This window comes from Erythrolamprus reginae, chromosome 4, assembly GCF_031021105.1.
Source record: "Erythrolamprus reginae isolate rEryReg1 chromosome 4, rEryReg1.hap1, whole genome shotgun sequence".
NCBI lineage: Eukaryota > Metazoa > Chordata > Lepidosauria > Squamata > Dipsadidae > Erythrolamprus > Erythrolamprus reginae.
Window position 1 is genome coordinate 16,521,174 of NC_091953.1, and position 25,869 is coordinate 16,547,042.

The 25,869-nt window shown below is 41.9% G+C and overlaps 1 protein-coding gene across 1 annotated transcript in view; it reads right to left on the reverse strand.

The window, feature by feature from the left end:
• Positions 1–1,725: 1,725 nt before the first annotated feature.
• The window catches only part of LOC139167222 (matrix metalloproteinase-20-like), a 31,667-nt gene continuing 7,523 nt past the window's right edge, over positions 1,726–25,869 (reverse strand). The window contains exons 3-10 of the mRNA XM_070751663.1: positions 21,373–21,521; positions 17,402–17,527; positions 15,944–16,105; positions 12,936–13,086; positions 8,084–8,220; positions 4,856–5,012; positions 3,239–3,342; positions 1,726–1,826 (exon numbers count right to left, since the gene is read on the reverse strand). Coding sequence (XP_070607764.1) covers positions 1,726–1,826; positions 3,239–3,342; positions 4,856–5,012; positions 8,084–8,220; positions 12,936–13,086; positions 15,944–16,105; positions 17,402–17,527; positions 21,373–21,521 — 1,087 coding nt within the window. The remainder of the gene's footprint in view (positions 1,827–3,238; positions 3,343–4,855; positions 5,013–8,083; positions 8,221–12,935; positions 13,087–15,943; positions 16,106–17,401; positions 17,528–21,372; positions 21,522–25,869) is intronic.

The following is a 25,869-nucleotide window of genomic DNA, read 5'->3' on the forward strand; positions in this document are numbered from 1 at the left end:
AAAGTCGACTCAAAGTGAAAAAAAGAAAGAAAAGGAGAAAAATGAAGACAGAAGAGGCTTTGGAAACTGGTCGACATTATTTTTTTTGTTGCCCACTGTCAGAGGGTTGTTGTTACTAATGTCCCTTACTTCTGCCACAAATCTTGAATGGTCTTCCACACACTGGCCCCATCACATCATCTGAAGGATTGTGTAAATAATACATGCTGTTGATGAGGAATTATCAATATAATCACTTAGGGCTGGGTTGCACTTACTGGCTGCTACCGGTATGCTTTCTGGGATTGTCGTGGGCATACATGCACCGGTCGGCGTGAGATTTGGCTTCTGTGCATGCACAACAAGCAATAACTCGCATGCGGACACTCACGCATGCAAGATTTCACTTGCTGCACATGTAAAGTGACCAGATTGTAATTTTAGTAAAGCGAGACTCCATTGATGGGGGAGGGGGGCATGACTGAAAAATCTCTGGAACGCCAGACAGGTGTGCAGTCTCTTCTTAACCCTCTGATCTCTCTTTATCTGGCTATCTTTCTTGCGCTCTCTCTCTCTCTCTCTCTTGCTCTCTCTCTCTCTCTCTTGCTCTTTCTCTCTTGCTCTCTCTCTTTTGCTCTCTCTCTCTCTCTCTTGCTCTTTCTCTCTCTCTCCCTTGCTCTTTCTCTCTCTCTGGCTCTCTCTCTCTCTTTCTCTCTCTCTCTCTTGCTCGCTCTCTCGCTCTCAGTGAAGGGGCCAGGAAGAGGATCTTCCTGCTGGGGAACCACCGGTAGAAATTTTACATGACCACGGCGCCTACCAGCCTTTTGCCCAGGCCTGTTGGCAGGCAGAACAGTGTGTTGGCCAGGAGCGCTTCCCACAACACTCACCCCTGGTAAGCATGCTCCTCCATGCAGCTGCCAGACGGAAACATCCAGAGAGTGCCCGGTGTGCTGCTGATGAAACCCCAGGCAGCAGGAGCACCTGACAAAGAAGAGGGCCGGGACGGCGAATCTGCTGCTTCGGCTTCTATGGGAAGCCACCTGTGACTTGCAACCGCCCCGCCCATCCTGTCTCTCTCTCTCCCTGCAAGGGGGCATGGCATCGGCCGCTCAGCGATGATCCCTTCAAGCATGGGAAGCTGCTCCAACACAATCTCCAGCCGGTGTTCAAGCCACCGGCTGGTATGTAAAAAAACTGGGACTTTTTAAAAACCATGCAGGACGTGGGACAAATTGGTAAAAAGTGGGACTGCCTGGTCACCTTATGCACATGTGCAGAAGCCAAATCTCATGCGGGCGTGCATGTGCATGCATTGGGGGTGCATGGGATGCATGCGCATCTCAATTTCTGCTACCGGAACCCCATCCCACCGTACCGGCTGCAACCCATTACTGGGCTATTTAGAAGATGCATAGAAGCAATGGAATGGCATCTAATAAGAAAACACAGATGTTATTTCTAACATTTTTCTAATGACTTATTCATGTGATGTGGGTAGGTTCATAACATCTGTGAATTGGGGATTACCAAAGTAACTGATGTTCTATTGTGTCGATTTCTTGAATGACTTATTTTTCTTTTACTTTACTTTCTTCACTGGATTTGAGTGATAACACTGTGCTCTGCAGTCATTTTTTAAAAACAAATATAAAACCAGAGAGACCGCAATTCTTTCCTTCTGGTTGATCATGCCTTCGTTTCTGCATCGGCTGGCTTATTTGTCATCTTTTTTATGGTCACTTCGGGTCAGCAGCCCACCCAGGAGCTGGATTTCACAACGTTAACCACATCTTCCTTTTCTCTGTCATATTTATAGGCTTTGGGGCCTGAAAAGAAGTAAATGAATCCTAAAAAAAAAGAAGAAGAAAAAAAGGAAGGAAGTGAAGAGAAGGATTCAAAGAAATGCCTATTGTTATTAGCATCTGAATATAGCCAATATAGCCCATGGTATTTCTATGTAGAAACTCTATTTAGTCCTTTTTAATGTATAAAGGAATATACAACCACAAACCAAAATAATTTAATTACATTAAAGACATTTTTTGCTAATTCATCAGCCTGCAGAAAAAGCAATTCCTGTATATTGCACAAGTAAAAAAGAGGGTTGTGACAATATTTACAGATCCCTCGCATCCCTGATATAAATTGTTTCAACTCCTAGCCTCAAAACATCGCTATAGAGTAGTGATGGGCGAACTCAACAGTGTTCGTGTTCAGCAAATTCGGACGAACTTTACGCAAAATTCGGCCGAATCCGAACCAAACCCGAACTCGAACCTGAACGGGAATCCAGGGAATCCAGGGAATCCAGGAAATCCAGGAAATCCAGGAAATCCAGGAAGTGATCACCTTGGCATCCTTAGCAACCTGCAGGTGACGTCAAAGCTCGGCCCCCGGAATCTCTTTGTGGGAGGGATTCTTCAGCTCCTTCAAAGGGAGGTCTTCACGTAAAAATAAACATTGTTATTTTTACGAAAAAGGACACCGCAGCGGCGCTGCAAGCAAAGGTCCTTTCACGTAAAAATAAACATCATTACTATAGAGCACTGCATAAACCATCACTACTATAGAGCATTGCAAACCAAGATAACTAGACAAAAGACAAGTTTTTTTAAAAAAACGCCACCACTCTGCTAAACAAATAATTCCCTCACCACTGCCAAACTATTCACTAAGGCTGCATTACTATTATTATTAGTCTTCTCATTGTTCCCATCACCCATCTCCTCCCACTTATGACTGTAACTGGATGCTGTATCCTTACGATTTATATTAATATTGATTATTTCCTGATTGCTTATTTGTACCTTACGACCATCATGGCCAGCATGTCAGTGTTGTGTGTGTGTGTGTTTGTGTGCTTGCAGAAGCCTGAGCATTCTGCCAGTGAAAATGGGCTCCCAAGCTCCATTTTTGGCTGTGACAGCTTCCTGCAAACCTCTGCCAGCGAAAATGGAGCTTGAGGAGGGCCACACGCAGCCCTTGCAAGCTCCATTTTTGGATGGCAGAGGCACCATGGGCCGGTCCTTTGCCGTTTCTAGGGCAGCCCCGTGTGCCAGATCTAAGCACTCCATGGGTGGAATCTGGTCCCCAGGCCTTGAGTTTAGAGTAAATGTGCTAACTTAAGAAAGTACGATTGGAAAATCAGAAATGAAAATGTCATGAAAAACATCCAGAAAAATTAAATGATAAGAGCTTTTTAACAAGAATGTTTGAAAAACATGCTTGAACCAAATCACACGGTAGAGAAAATATTTACCATTAACTTCTACAGCAGCATCTATTCGACCATTAACTCCTGAAAATTCATCCTCAATGGTCTTTGGGAAGTCTTTATCCATCTTCCGTTTTGTTTCATCATAGCTTGAAAAAAAGGAACATTACAAAGAAGAAGTTCTATGTATAGATGTAGTGTTTTGAAAAAAAAGTATTACATAAGAGTTGAGGTAAACTTGGAAATTAATTTATCTATGATTCTTGTAATGTCACAGGTTTTAATTAGGTCTTTTTTCTAACTATGTCTTTGCCTTTATTCTAAATATACACATTTTGAATCCAAATGCTGTACAACCTGTGACAATAGCATCTACTGTAATGATCATTACCATACTTTCAAGCAGAGAATTATAGCAAATATGTATGTATATTTGAAGGAAATATTTACTTTTATCTGTTCTGAGTGACATAGATCTTAATTCTATTTTCACTAATCTCATTTACATATGTGGTGCCCTGTATTTGTCTATTTGTGGCATTGCCTGTCCATTTCTTTGGACAACATCTTTAAAATGGAAGATACTGTATATATGATTTGCAAAAGGAACTAAATATATACACCAATATTAACTTATTAGGGCCAAGCTTTTAAATGCCACTGAATGAAAATCTCAACAATTAAAATCATGTTCCTATGCTATCTTGACATATTTCCTGGCAAGACACGAGTAGTGTTGGGCGAACCGGGCTCGCAAAGTTCGGGTTCGTACCAAACTTTGCGAAGTTCGGTATACCGAACATGAACCCGAACTTTTCCGAAAGTTCGGCAAAAGTTCGTGTTCGTGTTTGGGTTCGGGAGAACGCTGAGAAGCGCCGCCGCCTGGCTGTCACCTTCCCAGAAGAGCTGGGGAGCTGTTGGCCGGTCGGGAGGCCCAAACGGAGGTGGGGAATCCCAATAGGGGATTCCAGAGGCGGAGCTTTGACATCACAGAGACGTCCTTCCTGGAGTCCCCATTTCAGCCAAACTTCGTTTGGTTCGCCCAACACTAGACACGAGAACAGGAAAAAACGGATTGCCTAGTTTGTAAGTAACTAATCCAGGAACAATGCAGTTTCAATCGGATTCCTGTAAGGAAATCTGTATTTGACATTTATGTATGTTTCCCATTTGTAAACTGATAAAGAAAAGAAATTTCAAGGCAAGTCAGGAAAGAAACTATCCTATCACAATGAGAAATGGAAAAGTTATGTAATCAAGGGTATAGAAAGGGTAACCTTTCTATATGTTGGCTCAATAGATGCAGGGTATCCCTTTTACTGGCTGAGGCAATATTCAACTACTACACTGCTCAAAAAAATAAAGGGGACATTTAAACAACACAATATAACTCCAAGTAAATCAAACTTCCGTGAAATAAAACTGTCCACTTAGGAAGCAATTGACAATCAATTTCACAGGCTGTTGTGCACATTCAACTTTGTACAGAACAAAGTATTCAATGAGAATATTTCATTCATTCGGATCTAGGATGTGTTATTTGAGTGTTTTGTTTATTTTTTTGAGCAGCATATGAACAAGAAAATATTTTTTCTCCTTGGGCCTTTGTTCAGCAAAATTTCACAGCTATTTAAAACCTATTTTTATTAGGAGACAATAAACCTGTAAAATTCGTCTTGTACGAAGAAGAGGGTCTTCTTTTTATTTTTCAGGTAGACAGCTGCATCTAAGCGTAGCACATTTTTAGGAAATCCAAAATCTGCAATAGATCGAGGAGGGCCCTGCATGTGGAAACCATGGGTCGTCCAATAATGAGGACCTGGATAATAATAATAATAATAATAATAATAATAATAATAATAATAATAATAACAACAACAACAACAACAACAACAATAACAATAACAACAACAATGACGATGACGATGATACCATACCAGATGACAGCCAAATTGATGAAAAACAACACGAAAAACTTAGCCACTATCAGTATATTAAAATCGAACTACAACGACTCTGGCATAAACCAATACAGGTGGTCCCAGTGATAATCGGCACATTGGGTGCTGTGCCAAAAGACCTCATCCAGCAATTGAAAATAATGAACATTGACAAAATCTCGAGCTGTCTGTTGCAAAAGGCCACCGTACTTGGATCTGCGCGCATCATACGAAAATACACCACACAGTCCTAGACGCTTGGGAAGTGTTCGACTTGTGATATTATGATACGAAATCCAACGTATAAATCTCATTTGCTGTGTATTACTGTTTTTGTGATGATGATGATGATTATCAATAATAATAATAATAATAATAATAATAATAATAATAATAGGAGACAGCAGAATTCAGGAGAAGCAGCTAGAGAAATTAGTGAAATATGAACATCTGAAAATCGAGCTGCAATGACTTTGGCATAAGCCAGTGAAAGTGGTCCCAGTGGTCCTTGGCACGCTGGACGCAGTGCCAAAGGATCTCAGCGGACATTTGAAAACCATCGGAATTGACAAAATCTCCATCTGTCAATTGCAAAAGGCTGCTTTACTGGGATCGGCAAACATAATTCGCCGCTACATCATGCAGTCCTAGGTGCTTGGGAAGCGCCAGACTGGTGATGAAATACGAAATCCAGCATAGTGAGCTCGTTTGCTGTGTTGTATTGAAATAATAATAATAATAATAATAATAATAATAATAATAATAATAATAATAATAATAATAACAACAACAACAACAACGACCCTGCATAACCTTGCACTAATGATTTGAATTTCTAACATTTAGTAGGATATCCTGGGACACTTCCACACAGAGCTTCTTCACTGCCCTGGAATCAATTCAAGTAGCTTTCTATGTCAGTCTTGGTGGAGGTACTGTTGTCTTCTTCATAGTTCCTTGATTAGGCTGTTGTTTGCTGTTCAGTTGTTTGTCTGAGTTGCTAGTTCCTTGATTGGTCTATTCTTCATTGCTTGATTAACAGTCTAGTTAACACACTAATGCAGGGGTGTCAAACTCGATTTAGATAGGTTACTAGAGTTGGAAGGGATGTTGTAGGTCATCTAGTCCCCCCTACACCATTTCAGACAAATGGCCATCCAATCTCCTTTTGAAAATCTTAAGTGTCGGAGCTCTCACAACCTCTGCAGGCAAGCTGTTCCACTGGTTGATCGCTCTCACTGTCAGAAACTTTCTCCTTATTTTCAGGTTGAATGTCGCCTGGATCATTTTCCATCCACCATTCCTTGTCTGGCCTTCCAGTGCCTTGGAAAACAGTCAGAACTCCTCCTCTGTGTAGAAGCCCCTCAAATATTGGGAGACTGCTATCATGTCACCCCTGGTCCTTCTTTTCACCAGCCTGGCCATGCCCAGTTCCTGCCACCGTTCTTCTTATGTTATAGTGTCTAGTCCAATAATCATCCTGGTTTCTTTCCTCTGTACTTTCTCTAGAGTTTCAATGTCTTTTTTTTTAATGTGGTAACCAAAATTGGATGCAGTACACTAGGTGTGGTCTAACTAGGGCTTTATAGAGTGGTATAAGTACCTCCCTAGTCATAGATTGTATCCCTCTATTAATACATTTCATTGAAGGCCCTCCCAACCTCTGTTTTTGCTGGCAAAAGGCTGCAGGAGGCCATTGCAGCTGAAAATGGAGCTCATGAGTGCCACACGCTGCCTCCCGAGTTCCATTTTCGCTGATAAAGGCACTGTGGACTGGTCCTTTGCTGTTTCCAAGGAAGCTTTTAGGACTTCAGAGTCTTGGTGGACAATCAACTAAACATGAGCCAACAATGTGCAGCAGCAGCTTAAAAAGCCAACACAATCCTAAGCTGCATCAACAGGGGAATACACTCCAAGACCAGGGAAGTCTTAATACCACTCTACTACGCCCTGGTCCGACCACACTTGGAGTACTGTATTCAGTTCTGGTCACCACACTTCAAAAGAGACATTGAAACTCTGGAGAAGGTGCAAAAAAGAGCAACCAAGATGATTAAGGGATTGAAAACCAAGATTTACGAAGAGAGACTGAGGGAACTGGGCATGGATAGCCTAGAGAAAAGGAGGGCCAGAGCGGACATGATAGCAGTCTACAAGTATACGAGGGGATGTCACAGAGAGGAGGGGATCACTTTATTCTTCAGGGCACCAGAGGGCCGGACAAGGAACAACGGCTGGAAGCTGACCAAGGACAGATTCAACATGGAGATAAGGAGGAACTTCCTGATGGTCAGAGCGATCAACCAATGGAACAACCTACCAGCGGACGTTGTGAACTCCAATACTCTGGACATTTTTAAGAGAAGATTGAACTGCCACTTGACTGGTGTACTATAGGGTCCCTGCTTGGGCAGGGGGTTGAACTCGATGGCCGTCATGGTCCCTTTCAACTCTAACAATAAATAAATAAAAAGCTGCGTGGGCCGGATCTAAGCACCCAATGGGGCAGATGCGGCCCACAGGCCTTGAGTTTGACACATCTGACCTAGTGTTAATCTTGCGGTTAATCTGGGCGTTGATTTCTGCAAAACAGCAGTCTTCGTTGTTATTGACACTTTTTCTTCAGAACCGCCTTCAAAATTATGGAACATTAGATTGACTAAATTGGACATAATCCATCAAGGAAATGCAATGCCTCCTGTTTGTGATTGAAAAAAAAAAGCAACTGCTAGTAAAAGTTTTCTTTTATCTCTGCATCCACCGTACTGCTGGTACAGGCCTGGTAATTATATGGGGGCAGAAGCACAGTTAATAGCAGTTTTCACCCTAGACTGATTTTAAGGTAAACTAGAACCTTGGTTAAAGGTTACCATTACACAAATGCTGCCTACGCATTCACAGATCGAGTTTCCTAAGAAAACAACTCCAAATGTTTTCAAAACTGACTGACCCTTGAAAAAGAAAGCAATGCCTCTCTCGGCTATTTCATAGGCTGCATCCACATTGGACATGAGTTGAGGGAAAGAGCTGGTAATGCTGAGTGGCTGCATGTGGCTTGTGAGTTGAGCCTGCCTTCTCCAGAAGTGCCTGTTGAGAAGGAGAAATATAAGTTAAAGAAATATAAGATAAAGTTGACCACAATCTCCTAATCCACAAATTAGAAAAAAATGGGGTAGGTTACAACACATGCAGATGGATAAACAGTTGGCTGTCCAACCGTACCCAACGAGTTTTCCTCAATGGTTCCAAATCCACATGGAAGAAAGTAGGCAGTGGGATACCACAGGGTTCCGTCCTGGGCCCTGTACTCTTCAATATTTTCATCAATGACCTGGACGTGGGAGTAGAAGGGGAACTAATCAAATTCGCAGACGACACCAAGCTGGCAGGGGTAGCCAACACCTTAGAGGACAGGCTCAAAATACAGAAAGATCTAGACAGATTAACACTATGGGCCCACACTAACAACATGATGTTCAACGTCAACAAGAGCAAAGTCCTTCACCTTGGTAAAAAAAAAACTAGACACACATACAGCCTGGGAGAAACCCCATTTAGCAGCAGTAACTGCGAAAGAGATCTTGGAGTCTTGGTGGATAATCAACTAAACATGAGCCAGCAATGTGCAGCAGCGGCCAAAAAAGCCAACACCATCCTAAGCTGCATCAACAGGGGGATACACTCCCAATACCAGGGAAGTATTAATACCATTCTACTACGCCCTGGTCAGACCACATCTGGAGTACTGCATCCAGTTCTGGTCACCACACTTCAAAAGAGACATTGAAACTCTGGAGAAGGTACAGAAAAGAGCAACCAAAATGATTAGGGGACTTGAAACCAAGACTTATGAAGAGAGATTGCGGGAACTGGGCATGGATAGCCTAGAGAAAAAGAGGGCCAGAGGGGACATGATAGCTGTATATAGGTATATGAGAGGTTGCCACAGAGAGGAGGGGTCACTCTATTCTACAGAGCACCATAGGGCTGGGCGAGGAACAACGGCTGGAAGCTGACCAAAGAGAGATTTAACCTAGAAGTAAGGAAGAACTTCCTGACTGTCAGAGCGATCAACCATTGGAACAACCTGCCTGCGGAGGTTGTGAACTCCCCAACTCTGGACATTTTCAAGAGGAGATTGGACTGCCACTTGGCTGGGCTACTTCAGGATTCCTGCTCAGGCAGGGGGTTGGACTTGATGACCTGCATGGTCCCTTTCAACTCTAACAATAAATAAATAAAATAAATAAGGATGAAGAAAAGAGGATGTTTATTGCACATCAAACATTCCCTGGGACATTTGAGAGGACATGGTAACGACCTTGCAAAATAACTGGCAGGGGTGTCAAACCCAAACCTGTCCATCCCACGGGTGCTTAGATTTGGCCCATGGGGCTGCCTTGGAAACAACGAATAATTGGCCCATGGTACCTCTGCCAGTGAAAATGGAGCTTGAGAGGGCCATGTGCAGCCCTTGTGAGCTGTGTTTTGACTGGCAGAGGGTTGCAGGAAGCTGTCGCAGTTGGAAACGAAGTTCAGTGTTGTGGTTAGCTCTGGCCCAGCTCCTGCCCCAAGGACTGTGGATGTGGGGGAGACATCCACATGCTGCAGGCCTGTTTTGCCTCTGGTGGAATTTGCTGGTGAAGGCTCCTCTGATCAAGAAGACATGAGTGACAGGGAGGAGGAGAGTGGGGCAGACAGCTCAGAAGGAGATCAATTATCTAGCTCTTCCTTGGATTCAGAACAAGAGTTAATGATACAGCCACGCATGCGGAGAGCGATGCATAGGCAACAACAACTGAGAGATTATTATGAAAGAAAATGAGGCCACCTGTGGTTGGGTGGGGCTGTGGTAATTAGTGAGGCTGCTATAAATAGCAGCCTGTGGGTTTGGTCATTGTGGAGGATTATCTCATCGTTGTGTTTCGTGACTGCTTTACTGACTTTGACCTTTCATGTGCTGATTTTTCCCCGCTTTGAAACTAAACCAGAGCAAAGTGTGTTTCACTTTGTGACAGAAGAAGGACTGTGAATTGCCTCACAGCTGCAAGCTAAGTATCACAGAGCTGATAAGGGACTTGTACAAATTACCAGTTTGTTTGGAGACGAGTGCTCTTTGCTATACCAAAAGAGGGCTTAGTTTAAGTGAATTTTCATTATAAAGAACATTGTTTTGAATTTTCAAACGTGTGTGTGTCTGAAATTTGTACCTGTGAATTTTGGGAGGAGTCTACCAGAGAGCCCGATAGAACATTCAGGAGCCTGTTTTTGTTGGTAGAGCGCTCAGGCCACAACAGGAGCCCCTGACATGAGTGACGTCGAGCTGGCCATGCCCCCCCTGGTCCCTCCAAGATTAAACACAATCTTGATACATCCCTCAATGAAATTGAGTTTGACACCCCTTCTCAATGGGAAGCTTACTTAGTCATAAAATAGGTGCTATGTTGAGCTTAATCAATCAGAAATACACATTTGAAACCTAGCTAGCCAACATGAAAACTAGGGGCATCCAGAGAGAACCTAAAAGACCAACGTGATAGATGCAACCATGCCCTCCTTTTTGTACATACAGTATGTGTGGCATTGAAACTAGAATTCTACTTCTGCTTTATGCTGAGTCAATTTGGGCCAGTCATTCTGTGTCAGCACCAGGAAGAAGGAGGCAGTGGCAAAACCCTTCTAAAAATGTTACTGAGGATGTGGTCAATATCCACCACTCATATCTATTAAAATGGAGGAAAAATAAGAAGTTTGGAAAGGAAGTGTCTAGGCGGATATGGTGTTCATAAGCAATATGTTGCCTCCCTTTTATTTTGAAGGAAGTTTTAACACTGGGAAGTTAGGATTTCTATTCACGACTAGCAGATAAGTCTGATCAACATTTTTGGTTGCAAAGCAGATCCCAAAATAAAATGAAATAAAAGCAAGCAAAAACAACGAAAACAAAGAAGGAATAATTCTAATTTGCTTGTATTTTTATTTAAAAAATAATAATTATTTAATATTTTCAACATAAAAAACAAAACAAAAAAACACACAAATAATTTTTTTTCTCACATTACAGTGAATACGTATCAGTATCTCTCGTATCCATAACTTACATAGATTCTATTTCTATAATGCATTATACTATATAATACAGTGGTACCTCTACTTACAAACGCCTCAACTTACGAACTTTTCTAGATAAGAACTGGGTGTTCAAGATTTTTTTGCCTCTTCTCAAGAACCATTTACCACTTATAAAACTAAGCGTCCAACACTGTACCTGGAAAAGGCAAGGAGAAGCCTCTGTGGGGCCTCTCTAGGAATCTCCTGGGAGGAAATAGGGCCGGAAAAGGCGGGGAGAATCCCCTGTGGGGCCTCTCTAGGAATCTCCTGGGAGGAAACAGGGCCTCCACCATCCCTGTGGTTTCCCCAACTGCACACATTATTTGCTTTTACATTGATTACTATGGGAAGAATGGCTTCTTCTTACAAACTTTCCTACTTGAGAACTTGGTCACAGAATGAATTAAGTTCATAAGTAGAGGTACCACTGTACACTCATTATAATTATATTACTACTTACACATATATACAAAGCACATATATACAAAGAATTATTATATAATTCTTATTCTGTAGTTATCTTTCTATTCTCTAACCATGTATACCATCTACTACAGACTTGATAATACTCTGATTCATCTCTCTCCTTTAATTCCATTATCAACATATCTGTCTCAGTGCACTGAAGTATTTTTTAAATGATCGCTGGACTATCAGCTTGTTACCAATTTTGCGCTAGTGTAATTTTGGTTGCTGTCAATATATGCATATATTGGATTTTTTTGGTCCATTTTTGGGTTGGGATTTTTTTCTCTTTATTTTCCTAGTATTATGCTGTATTCCTCCATCCACAGGTCTACACACACACAAAATGATCACGGTATCATGTAGAAACGGAATATTTTGCTGGACTAGAGATACCAAAGACAATAATTCATACTTTTGTACCCTCTTATTTAGACAACTACAATTTACCTTGTGTAGGGCTGTGCTTGAACATGTCACAAAACTGCAGAAGGCCTAGAACAGAGGTATCAAACTCAAGGCCCAAATCCAGCCTGCGTGGTGCCTAAATCTGACCCATAGGGCCGGGCTGGAAATAGCAAAGGACCTGCCTGCAGTGCCTTTGACAGCAAAATGGAGCATGAGGGACATGTATAGCCCCCACCACCATCAGTGGCATGTTTTCAGCCTGGATGGCCTCCTGTGGTAGTCTGCCAGCCAAAATGGGCCACAGAGGGCCCACACACACCTCGTTTTGGCCAGCAAAGTGCTGCAGGAAACTATCCAGGCTGTTTTCCCACCTCCTGACCCATGGAGGAGAACTACAGTGCTGATCCATCCCTCAAAGAAAACCAGTTTGGCACCCCCAGCCTAGAATGTATTGACCCATTTGCTAACCAGGATTGGCCCGTTTGTTGAACGATACTTATACTCCAAAAAATAGGGTACCATAGAAATCACACCCAATGGCAAAATCATTGAGTCATTCCAGAGCAGGAATCAGAAAGAGGGGATTATTAGATGGTGGGTTGGTTTTTTTTCAGAACCAAGAGTTGTGTGTGAAACAATCTTGTCAAAAGGTATGTCGCTTTTATTCCTCAAAAAGGATTTTGAACCTAAATGGCTATATTTGGTTTATATAGCTAGAAACTGACTCTTCCAAAAACCCAGGACCATATTTCTCTTCTAGAAATGAAACTGATAAAATTCTACTGTCATTGGTACCTTGGATAAAGAAAGACACTTACCTGTCTTTGAAGAAAAGTAATTCTTTCCCCAGCATTGTTACAGCATCAAATGAAAATTTGGAGTCGCAATGATCTGGATTATATGAGGTTGGTGGTTTGGACAAAGGTTGGCGTGAAACCTGAGGCTTTCGGGATCCAAATTCCCTTGGCCCTAGAAGATGATAAAGATTCTCTTTGAATTATGGGTAAAAACTCATTGTAAGATTAATATGTAGTTGATACGTGTATTGCTCACACATTCCTATTTGTGATCCTCCAAACTTAGATGGATGGGTAGATGGATGAATGGGTCGATGAATAGATAGATGGAAAGATAGAAAGATAGAAAGATGGATAGATAGATAGATGGATAGATGGATAGATGGATAGATGGATAGATGGATAGATGGATAGATGGATGGATGGATGGATGGACAGATGGATAGATAGATAGATAGATAGATAGATAGATAGATAGATAGATAGATAGAAAGACTGATAGACAGACAGACAGACAGACATAGGTAGGTAGGTAGAATTTATATTAGATTATATATCAATATATTGATTCTATGGTATATGCTAACCCATTTGGTAATATTAAATCCATTTGGTAATGCTAAAATGCTAAATCCATTTGGTAATAGTAATTCTCTTGAATTGTCAAGACATTACCAAATGGATTTAGCATTTTTCTCATTTAATAGCATAAATCTGAAACAAAATTCAAGCATTTTTGCACAGGTTTAGTTTTTGGGAATGTTACGGAAATCCTGATATCCTGGATTTTGGAAGTTCAGATTTTATTTCATTTCTTAAATTGCTCTCCAAAAATTTCATTTCTTAAATTGCTCTCCAAAAATTACCAGTGCCTACGATTTGGGAGACAGTTTCACTGAAAATGTTTGGATATTTCTATAAATGCATGCTCCACTTTCAGGTTGCAAAACTGTACTTCTATGATGGATGCCTTTTTAGTCTGATTTGATCCTTTAGTATTACTAAACATGTGTTTACATGCTTAGATTCTATGTGTAAATTATGTTTACATGTATAAACAATATGTGTAACATGACATCTGCAGTAGTTATAGGTAATGTGCACCTCCAGAACTCTGGTTGAGTGTCCATGGAGTTATTGAAAAGAAAGTCAAGATGGCAGCCATGATGATATGATCAAAGGTTTACCCACGGTGCACATAAAAAACACAGGTGGTTTCAATCACACCACTGTGATTGTGGCCACCATCTTTATCTCTTAACCATACCTTACAAATGTGTCTGGGGACCTTTGTAATATATGGAGTCCCCTTCGGTACAATTGCTGAAAATCTTAAGAGCAGAGTTTCTCATCATTTTAAAATAAGAAGCATGTATGAAGGGGCTGTTTCTAATAGATCTCTTTCCCTAAACTCTTGGAAAAATTAGAATGAGATGTAAATGTTTGGTACTTTTTCCCAAGCCACTTCACACATTGTGGGTCTCAGGTTGCCAAATGGAATCTCTTGCTTCCAAAACAACGTGTCATATATAAACAATTGCAACATGCACATATTAAGTGAGTGCGCTGTGGGATTTTTAGAATAATAATAATAATAATAATAGGTACATCTGTCTTTGATATTCACGTTTTTCAGACTCCGAGTTGTAATAACACTTCATGATTGTGCGATTCTCTGACATTAAGAATTTCTGCCGCTTTTTTATTTGTAAGCTTTGTTTGTTTTGTTCCTGTAGCTCATTTGTTGATGGCTGCCCAGGTTCCACAGCAGCCACCGCGGTCCTTTTTATCCTGGGCGACGACCGAGCCAGTATGGACTTATTTTTGTTTTGTCTCTCCATTAGTTTAAATGGCTTAGGTACGTTTAGTCTGGCTCCTCTGCTTTGACCACTCCGGCAAGGTTAGACCTACCAGTAGTTTACACTACCACCGGCACAGCTCTCAGCTTCATTGAAGCACGCAAGCCCCACTACCACGACAAGGTGTACCCATCAGTGCCGATTGCCGATTGTGGAGAAAAAGAAAGTATGGATCATCGACATTGCAATCCCAGGGGACAGCAGAATTGAGGAGAAGCAGCTAGAGAAATTAGTGAAATACGAAGGTCTAAAAATCGAGCTGCAACGACTCTGGCATAAGCCAGTGAAAGTGGACCCAGTGGTACTTGGCACGCTGGGCGCAGTGCCAAAGGATCTCAGTGGACATTTGAAAACCATCAGAATTGACAAAATCTCCATCTGTCAATTGCAAGAGGCCGCTTTACTGGGATCGGCAAACATAATTTGCCGCTACATCACGCAGTCCTAGGTGCTTGGGAAGCAGCCGACTGGTGATGAAATACGAAATCCAGCATAATGATCTCGTTTGCTGTGTTGTATTGACATAATAATAATAATAGAAAAGGTGGGCTGGAGAAGAAGTTGAAAGACTGTTTAGCATAAGGTGGTTAATATATGTGGCTGAATTTGAGCTAGGAAGTTGGTTGAATGCACCCAATTGTGGTTTCTGAATAGCTATAATTTAGTATGGAGTCATTGGTGCTCCTAGAGCTTGGTTGTTTTCATTACCAAGCTAGGTAACATCATCAGTACTAGTGGGGAATGGGGTTTGATCTCATTTTATATATTATTGGCTTGCCCTATTAGTGTTGATGGGAATGGTCATGATAGTTCCTTGGGCTGTTGTTTATGGCACTCAGACAAACAAGTTAACAGCAAACAACAGCCCAAGGGCCCCACAGTTCAACCTTGAATTAAAAACATTATCTTCTAAAGTTTAGTATGATGACATCAGGAAATGATGACTAGGTGTTAATTAACCATAGCCAGATTAGAGAATTTATCTCAACCAATATTAATACATCCCATTTTATAAAACAGAGAAAGCACTGCATAGATAAAGAACGCAAATGTTTTGCATGAGTTACTTAAAAAAAACCCCCGACTAGTTGTAAAGAAGTAAATAAATTAATTCAAAAGAATTTAAAATGTTAAGAGGTAAACGTAAAAAGAAAAAGCGACAGGTATTACCATATAATGCCTGAATCCCTTTCACGTCATCTTTGGGGAGTCGGAAACCAAAAGGATGTTGGTATTTGTAGGTTGGATACATCAAAGCTGATGGATCTGTAGAATGGGCAAGGCCCAACGCGTGACCAAATTCATGAGCAGCAACAGTGAATAAGTTGAAGCCTATATAATAACAAAATATAACGTTGATATTAGTATCAACTATAGGTTTGTTGGATTCCTTGCTATTGATTGTGAAAACTAGGGATCACTTGAGTAAAGTGCTCCAAACTTGGCTGTAAAAAATATGACTTTAACAATCGAGTTGTCGAAGCGTGGAACTCATTACCGGACTCAATAGTGTCAACCCCTAACCCCCAACATTTCTCCCTTAGACTATCCACGATTGACCTCTCCAGGTTCCTAAGAGGCCAGTAAGGGGCGTACATAAGTGCACTTGTGTGCCTTTCGTCCCCTGTCTAATTGTCTTTCTTTATCTCATATATCATATATATTTTTTTTTCCTTTCATATATCTTCTCCTCTATTTTTACATATTATCTTTCTATATATTACTTCATGTCTATTCTCTTCCATATGTATTGTATATTGGACAAATGAATGAATGAATAAAATAAAATAAAATAAAATAAAATAAAATAAATTAAAATAAAATAAATTAAAATAAAATAAAATAAAATAAAATAATAAAATAAAATAATATAAAATAAATAAAATAAAATAAAATAAAATAAAGTTGTAAAGCCCCAAAGTCATAACATTATTGTCCTATAATAGTTTGGTGACATGGCTTCCAGCTACAATATTCTTTTTTATTTTATTTATTTATTTATTTATTTATTTATTTATATTTATTTATTTTTATTTTATTTATAAGATTTTTTATTTTTCGCCACAAACTCCATCCACATATCAATATACACATACCTTTGAAGTTGGACTATATCAATTGTAGAACCTATGGACCTATTTCTGGCCTCCAGAGGGCCTCTGGAGCCTGGGGAGGCCATTTTTTTCCCTTCCTGCGGCTCAAGGAAAGCCTCTGGAGCTCAGCAAGGACAAAAATCTCTCCCCTCCTGCTATAGTGGGCTTAACAGAAGTTTGGGAGGGTCAGAAATGGACACATTTCTGGCCTTCCTGAACTTCTGTTAGCCCCATTTTCACTCTCCCGAGTCTCTGCGTGCCCCCTGAACTTACCTGCATCCAAAATGGGCCATGTGGGAACTCCTGGGAGAAGAAGGCAGCCAGGAGTGGAATTTGGAGATTCTCCAAACTGCACAGAATCTCAGTTAGAGGTTCTCTCGAACCTCTGCAACCCCCCAGCAGCCCACCACGGATCAAGATAAATCCTGTTTCAGTTCCTTTATGGTTGTTTGTGTATTTATTTATACAGACGATTGGTTTTGAATAAATCACCTTTTCTAATTAATTTCAGATTAGCGTATAGTTTTATGCCTACCGTTCATCCCCATCGTCCACTTCTCTGCATTGTCAAAATGAGTGTCTCCACCCAGTCCTTCCCCAGGTGCAAACGCATGGGCTAAGGTTCCTCGTGGCCCATCAAATGGGTAGGAGTCCCCGTGGTCTATCAGAAATAAAAATAAAATGGAACTTAGAATACCGCATGATGTTTTTCTATTCTTACCATACGTAGGATGCTACAATTCTATAAATGGAAGAGGTTCCATGGAACTTGGCAATGACTGTAGAATTGCTTTCAAATAAACCAATGACTCAGAAGAAAGACCAAGTAGCCATTTCCTTTTTAGGCAATCCTTGATAGGATGAAGTTGCCTTTAACTTGGTTTTGTATTTTTGCCGTAAGCATTTAGTGAATCAGAACAGATGCTCCACTGTATCATCTGAAATACCCTACACCCTTCCTCATAATACACATACAGTTGTGTTGAAATTCTTTATTTGGCTCCTCGACTTACAGCAGTTCATTTAGTGACCTTCCAAAGTTAAGACGACACTGAAAAAAAATGACTTAGAAACATAGAAACATAGAAGACTGACGGCAGAAAAAGACCTCATGGTCCATCTAGTCTGCCCTTATACTATTTTCTGTATTTTATCTCAGGATGGATATATGTTTATCCCAGGCATGTTTAAATTCAGTTACTGTGGATTTATCTACCACGTCTGCTGGAAGTTTGTTCCAAGGATCTACTACTCTTTCAGTAAAATAATATTTTCTCATGTTGCGTTTGATCTTTCCCCCAACTAACTTCAGATTGTGTCCCCTTGTTCTTGTGTTCACCTTCCTATTAAAAACACTTCCCTCCTGGACCTTATTTAACCCCTTAACATATTTAAATGTTTCGATCATGTCCCCCCTTTTCCTTCTGTCCTCCAGACTATACAGATTGAGTTCATTAAGTCTTTCCTGATACGTTTTATGCTTAAGACCTTCCACCATTCTTGTAGCCCGTCTTTGGACCCATTCAATTTTGTCAATATCTTTTTGTAGGTGAGGTCTCCAGACTTATGACTGTTTTTCACACTTACGACCTTTGCAGCCTTGTCACATGATCAAAATTCAGATGTTGGAGTGACATCAAGCCACGCCCTCCATGCCTCCTCCCCCCACAACCCTAATCCAGTCCTCAATGAAATCAAGGGTGACACCCCCTAAGCTTATGGCTAAGAAGAACAAGGGCTTTTCCCTTTCCTTTTGCCAAACTCTTTAAATCTAGCACATCATATTTCATTGCATAAGATCAGGGGTGGGTTCCTCCTAATTTGAACCAATTTAACCGAATTGGTAGCAACCTGCAGGTGAAATTACGGTGACATCATCAACTCGGTTCGGTTGGTGGTCGTCCATGGGTGCCACCACCTTTAATTTTTTTTTTTAAATTAAATTGTTTTCAATTTTTTTTCTTCTGAGCATGCACAGAATAATAATAATTTAATAATAATAATAATAATAATAATAATAATTATTATTATTATTATTTATTGGATTTGTATGCCGCCCCTCTCCATAGACTTGGGGCGGCTAACAACAATGATAAAAACAACATGTGACAATCCAATAATAAAACAACTAAAAACCCTTATTTATAAAACCAAACATACACACAAACATACCATGCATAACTTGTAATGGCCTAGGGAGAAGGAATATCTCAACTCCCCCATGCCTGGCGGTATAAATTAGTCTTGAGTAGTTTACGAAAGACAGGGAGAGTGGGGGCAATTCTAATCTCCAGGGTGTTGTGGTTCAGTCTGGGACCCCTCCGGGAATGGCTGACCTTCTGTCGGTTTCCAGCTCAGAGGGAGAGGCTGAGGAACAGGAGGTGCAGACTGACGAGGAAGAGGAATCCCAGGCTGAAGAAGAAGGACAGCCAGAGTCCCACCAGGGGGAGCTCTCCCCAGCAAGCAGCCTGGATTCCTTAGGGGAAAATGCTCAAGACATCATAGATATGCGACAAAGGAGAGCTAATCAGAGACGGACTCAATTGGCTAAGTATTTCCAGCATTAGAGGTCACAGCTGGGTTTGGGTGTGGTGCTCTTGGGAAAGGATAAAAGGCGGACCCACCCTTCCTGGCTTGTGGAGTTTTATCTTGGAGATTCGTGAGACCTGTCTGTGAACTTTGGTGGCTTACAATCCTGGTTTGTGCCTTGGACTATTGAAACCTTGGGGGGGGGGTGCCAGCAAGAAGCTTATGGTATTGACTGGACATCAGGACCCTGCTGTAACGTATTATAGCTTGTCTGTTGTGAAGATAGGTTTTCCTTTGTGCTTATTTTTTCCAGCTATAAAATACTTTTGGCTTTTACCAGAGTGTCTGGCTGTTTTTTCAGTTGGTGTTGAGGTCTGGGAAAACCCAGACAGAACACAGGGGGAGTTGGTTCCAGAAGGCCGGGGCCGCCACAGAGAAGGCTCTTCCCCTGGGGCCTGCCAAACGACATTGTTTAGTCGACGGGATCCAGAGAAGGCCAACTCTGTGGGACCTTATCGGTTGCTGGGATTTGTGCGGTAGCAGGCGGTTCCAGAGGTAATCTGGTCCAATGCCATGTAGGGCTTTAAAGGTTATGACCAATACTTTGAATTCTGACTGGAAACTGATTGGCAACCAGTGCAGGCCACGGAATGTTGAAGAAACATGGGCGAATCTTGGAAGCCCCACAATGGCTCTAGCGGCTGCGTTCTGCACGATCTGAAGTTTCCGAACACTTTTCAAAGGTAGCTCCATGTAGAGAGTGTTGCAGTAATCGAACCTCGAGGTGATGAGGGCATGAGTGAATGTGAGCAGTGAGTCCCTGTCCAAATAGGGCTGCAACTGGTACACCAGGCACACCTGGGCAGAAGCCGAGTTTCTGGCAAAATCATCACTGTGCATGCAGTGTGGGAGGAAGCGAACCAGAACCACGGTAAGCTAGAACCCACCCCTGCATCAGATGAAAGTTTTCCCTAAAAGATACCCCATGTTCACTTCATCCATATTCACAATGGGGGGTCTTCCAACCCCAAAATTTAATGGTTGCATTATTTTATTATGTATTTATTTTTATTTATTGTATTTATATGCCGCTCACTGCAAATGGACTCTGAGCGGCTAACAATCGGAATACTGTATGTGCAACAACAATTAAAACAGTTAAGATCTAATAATAAAAATCAGTAATAACAATAATATAGAAAAAAAATACATACTTACAATCAGCCTAATTCCAGGCCTGCCAGAAAAGCAGGCCAGCTCTTTCCCAGTATAAACTTCAGTATAACGGATCTTACTAACATGTTAATGGGACCAGAGTACCTCCGGAACCGCCTGCTACTGCATGAATCCCAACGACCGATAAGGTCCCACAGAGTTGGCCTTCTCCGGGTCCCGTCGACTAAACAATGTCGTTTGGCGGGCCCCAAGGGAAGAGCCTTCTCTATGGCGGCCCCGGCCCTCTGGAACCAACTCCCCCCGGAGATTAGAACTGCCCCCACCCTTCCTGTCCTTCGTAAACTACTCAAGACTCACTTATAACACCAGGCATGGGGGAGTTGAGACACCTTTCCCCCAGGCTTTTTTTTATACTTTGTTTTATGTTTGGTATGAATGTGATGTTTGGTTTTTTAAATAATGATAGGGTTTTATATGTTTTTAATATTAGATTTGTTCCACTGCTATATTGTTTTTATTGCTGTTGTGAGCCGCCCCGAGTCTTCGGAGAGGGGCGGCATACAAATCTAATAAATAAATGAATGAATGAATGAATGAATGAAAGAATGAATGAATGAATGAATGAATAAATAAATAAATGAATGAATGAATGAAAGAATGAAAGAATGAATGAATGAATGAATGAAAGAATGAAAGAATGAATGAATGAATGAATGAATGAATGAAAGAAAGAATGAATGATGAATGAATGAATGAATAAATAAATAAATCAGTTTGATGGATATTGCTAACAGCAGTTACCTCCATTTTCAAACGATATCACGATATCTGCTTCTCCTGTCTTGGCCCTGATGAAGCTCAATGGGGCGGCAGCACTCCATGTTCTCAGGCCCATCTCCACAGCCTTGTCAACTTCTGCCTGAGTTAGGCTAGAGGTGTATTTTTTAATTCTGTGGAGAAGAAGATTGCACATGTAGGAGATGACTAGTCTGAGCCCGAAGAAGGAGTCAAACATGTCATCAGTCTCGAGTCCCTTTGCGCCCACAAGAGATCTAAGTCCAGCCCGCCTGGAATTCCATTTACTCTTATCTCCTGCCAATTCACTTTGAATTGAATAGAATTCTTTATTGACCAAGTGTGATAGGACACACAAGGAATTTGTTTTGGTGCATATGCTCTCAGTGTACATAAAAGAAAATGATACATTTGTCAAGAATCATGAAGTACAACAGTTAATGATTGTCATAGGCGTCAAATAAGCAATGAAGAAACAATCAATATTAATAAAAATCTTAAGGATACAAGCAACAAGTTATAGTCATACAGTCCTAAGTGGGAAAAAATGAGTGAGAGGAATGATGAGAAAAAACTAGTAGTAATAGTAGGGCAGACTTAGTAGATAGTATGACAGTGTTGAGGGAATTATTTGTTTAGCAGAATGATGGCATTTGGGAAAAAAACTGTTCTTGTGTCTGGTTGTCTTGGTGTGCAGTGCTCTGTAGCGATGTTTTGAGGATAGGAGTTGAAACAGTTTATGTCCAGGATGCGAGGGGTCAGTAAATATTTTCCCAGCTCTCTTTTTGACCGTTAATAGTCCAGATTCTTGTAAAGTGCTTAAGCTTTCTATAAACCTATACATTCATTCAAATTGCCTGAACTCTTGTCCCAAAGGTGCTTTTTCAAGAGGCAACTAGATTTTCTTGTTTTTCTTTGAGGATTGAAGAAGCTTCTTGGATCAGAATCAAAACATCTTCAAAGAAAAACAAGAAAGTCCAGCTCCCTCTTTTGGGAAGATTTGGATGACTGAGACTGAGATGTTGGCCTGAACTCTTAATTTCCAGCCCTTAACATCACACTTCTGGATGTACATATGATAATAGTTCGGGGGGGATATGATCGAAACATTTAAATATGATAAAGGGTTAAATAAAGTTCAGGAGGGAAGTGTTTTTAATAGGAAAGTGAACACAACAACAAGGGGACACACTCCGAGGTTAGTTGGGGGAAAGATCAGAGGTAACATGAGAAAATATTACTTTACTGAAAGCGTAGTAGATGTTTGGAACAAACTTTCAGTAGACATAGTTGGAAAATCCACAGGAACTGAATTTAAACATGCCTGGGATAAACATATATCCATCCTAAATATATCCAGGAAATAGTATAAGGGCAGACTAGATGGACCATGAGGTCTTTTTCTGCTGTCAATCTTCTTTGTTTCAATGTTTGCCCGAATCGGACGGAACTGTTAAAAAAACCCACCATTAGTAGCCAGGTAGGGAAAAGGGTTCTGGAATATGTGAAGCAGTTATAAAGCTATTGTAGCTATTAATTAATTTATTTATTAATTAATTAAATTTCTATAACACCCTTTTTGAGGTGACTCAGGGCATCGTACAACATTATAAATGCAACAATATGTAAAGAAATCTAAATTACTATAAAAGAATTATACAAATTAGTAAAAAGTATTTAAAAACCCCATATACAGTCATACGCATTCATCCAATTCAATCATTCATAATATCATCTGGAGACAATCTCATCACTCACGGCCCCCACGCCCGCCGGCAGAGGTAGATCTTAAGAGCTTTATGAAAGACCAGGAAGGAAGGGGCAGTACGTATCTCTGGAGGGTGTTTGTTCCAGAGGGTTGGGGCCATCATGTTTTTTATTTAGAAGTGCAAATTCTTGAGGTTCTCAGAATTTGTCATCAGGCATGATGAATAGCAAAAGGAAAGGGCATAAAAGAAAAATCCTCTTATTTTATTTATTTTTATTTATTTATTTATTTATTTTGTCCAATACACAATGAGGGTTTTAGTGGGTATACAGTGATCCCCCAGGTATTGCGATCCTGATCATTGCGAAATGGCTATATGGCGATTTTTAAACCCAGAAGTACAAACACCATCTGCGCATGCGCGCCCTTTTTTTCTATGGGCACGCATGCGTAGATGGCGCCGGGCAGATCAGCTGCTGGGCGGCTTCCCTGGGTCTCCTCTTGCTGGCGGGAGGGCGAGAAGCCCCCCCAGCACCCGCTCGCCCGCAGTTCGCCCGGCTCGCCCGCCGCTCGCCCGCCCTTCGCCCGGCCACCTGCCGTTCGCTCGCTGCTCACCCGCCCTTCGCCTGGCCACCCGCCGTTCGCTCGCTGCTCGCCCACCGTTCACCGCTCGCCCGCCCTTCGCCCGGCCACCTGCCGTTCACTCGCTGCTCGCCCACCATTCGCCGCTCGCCCGCCCTTCGCCCGGCCACCCGCCGTTCGCTCGCTGCTCGCCCGCCGTTCACCGCTCGCCCGCCCTTTGCCTGGCCACCCGCCGTTCGCTTGCTGCTCGCCCGCCCTTTGCCCGGCCACCCGCCGTTCGGTCGCTGCTCGCCCGCCGTTCGCCGCTCGCCCGCCCTTCGCCCGGCCACCCGCGTTCGCTCGCTGCTCGCCCGCCATTTGCTGCTCGCCCGCCCTTCGCCCGGCCACCCGCCGTTCGCTCGCTGCTCGCCAACTGTTTGCCGCTCGCCCGCCCTTCGCCCGGCCACCCGCCGTTCACTCGCTGCTCGCCCGGCCACCCGGGTTCGTTTGGCTTCGGGACATGCCGGCGGCGACGTTTTAAAACAGCCGTGCGGCTTCCCAACTGAGTCCCAAAGCCAAACGCGGAAGTTCGCCTTTGACTTCGGGACTCAGTTGGGAAGCCGCACGGCTGTTTTAAAACGTCGCCGCCGGCATGTCCCGAAGCCAAACGAACCCGGGTGGCCGGGCGAGCAGCAAGCGAACGGCGGGTGGCCGGGCGAAGGGCGGGCGCGCGGGCAGGCAGGCGGCGGACAAGCGGCAGGCGCGGCAGCAGCGAGGAGTTTGCGTGGGCGGCGGGGAAACCCCAATCTTCGGCTCCTCGCTGCTGCGGCAGAAGTAAAATCACCATCTGCGCATGCGCAGATGGTGTTTTTACTTCCGCAGCGCTACTTCGCGAAAACCCGATCATTGCTAGGGGTCCTGGAACGGAACCCTCGCAATGATCGGGGGATCACTGTATATCTATATACACATAGTAAAATACATGAAGGTAAAATACATGATGAAGGTTATAGAGGAGATACTCATCGTAAAATATATCTAAGAAACAATAGAAGAGAAGATATAGTAATAAAACATATCAATGAAGGAATAGAAGAAAAGATATAGGAATAGAAGAAAGGAATAGGAGATATAGGAGAGCAATAGGACAGGGGACGGAAGGCACTCTAGTGCACTTGTACTCGCCCCTTACTGACCTCTTAGGAATCTGGATAGGTCAACCATAGATAATCTAAGGGTAAAGTGTTGGGGGTTTGGGGATGACACTATGGAGTCTGGTAATGAGTTCCACACTTCGACAACTTGGTTACTGAAGTGATATTTTTTACAGTCAAGTTTGGAGCGGTTAATATTAAGTTTAAATCTGTTGTGTGCTCTTGTGTTGTTGTGGTTGAAACTGAAGTAGTCGCCGACGGGCAGGATGTTGCAGCATATGATCTTGTGGGCAATACTTAGATCTTGTTTAAGGCGTCTTAGTTCTAAACTTTCTAGGCCCAGGATTGAAAGTCTAGTCTCATAGGGTATTCTATTTCGAGTGGAGGAGTGAAGAGCTCTTCTTGTGAAGTATCTTTGGACATTTTCAAGGGTGTTAATGTCTGAGATGCGATATGGGTTCCAAACAGATGTTCTGTATTCGAGGATGGGTCTGGCAAAAGTTTTGTAAGCTCTGGTAAGTAGTGTGAGATTGCCAGAGCAGAAGCTACGTAGGATTAGGTTTACAACTCTTGAAGCCTTCTTGGCTTTATTGTTGCAGTGGGCGTGGATTTATAGGTAGTTCTCGGCTAACAACAGTTCACTTAGTGACCGTTATAACAGCACTGGAAAAAAAATGAATTATGACCTTTTTATGACCAGGCTCACCTTTTGCGACCATCTGACAAACAAAGTTAGCCAGATTTACTTAACAACTGTGGTACTAATTTAACAATTGCAGTGATAGTTTCAACTAATTGTTTATGATAATTTGCAGTGATAGTTTCAAGCAACCTGTAGGTGGTGCTCCAGTTATTTGTGAGTTATTTGTTGAATTAGTCATTCTGATAGTATTAATCCGAAGAAAATTGAATGTAATGCTCATTCAACTGAAACAAATCCATTCAGGATGGAGTTAGTAAAGGTTAAATGCTCTCATGCAGAGATCATAAATTGTAGAAACAGTCCACCTATAGGAATGTCAATAAAACTTGATGAACAGGGAAAAAAACCACCAGTTATTTTTTCTTTTTCAATGTTTG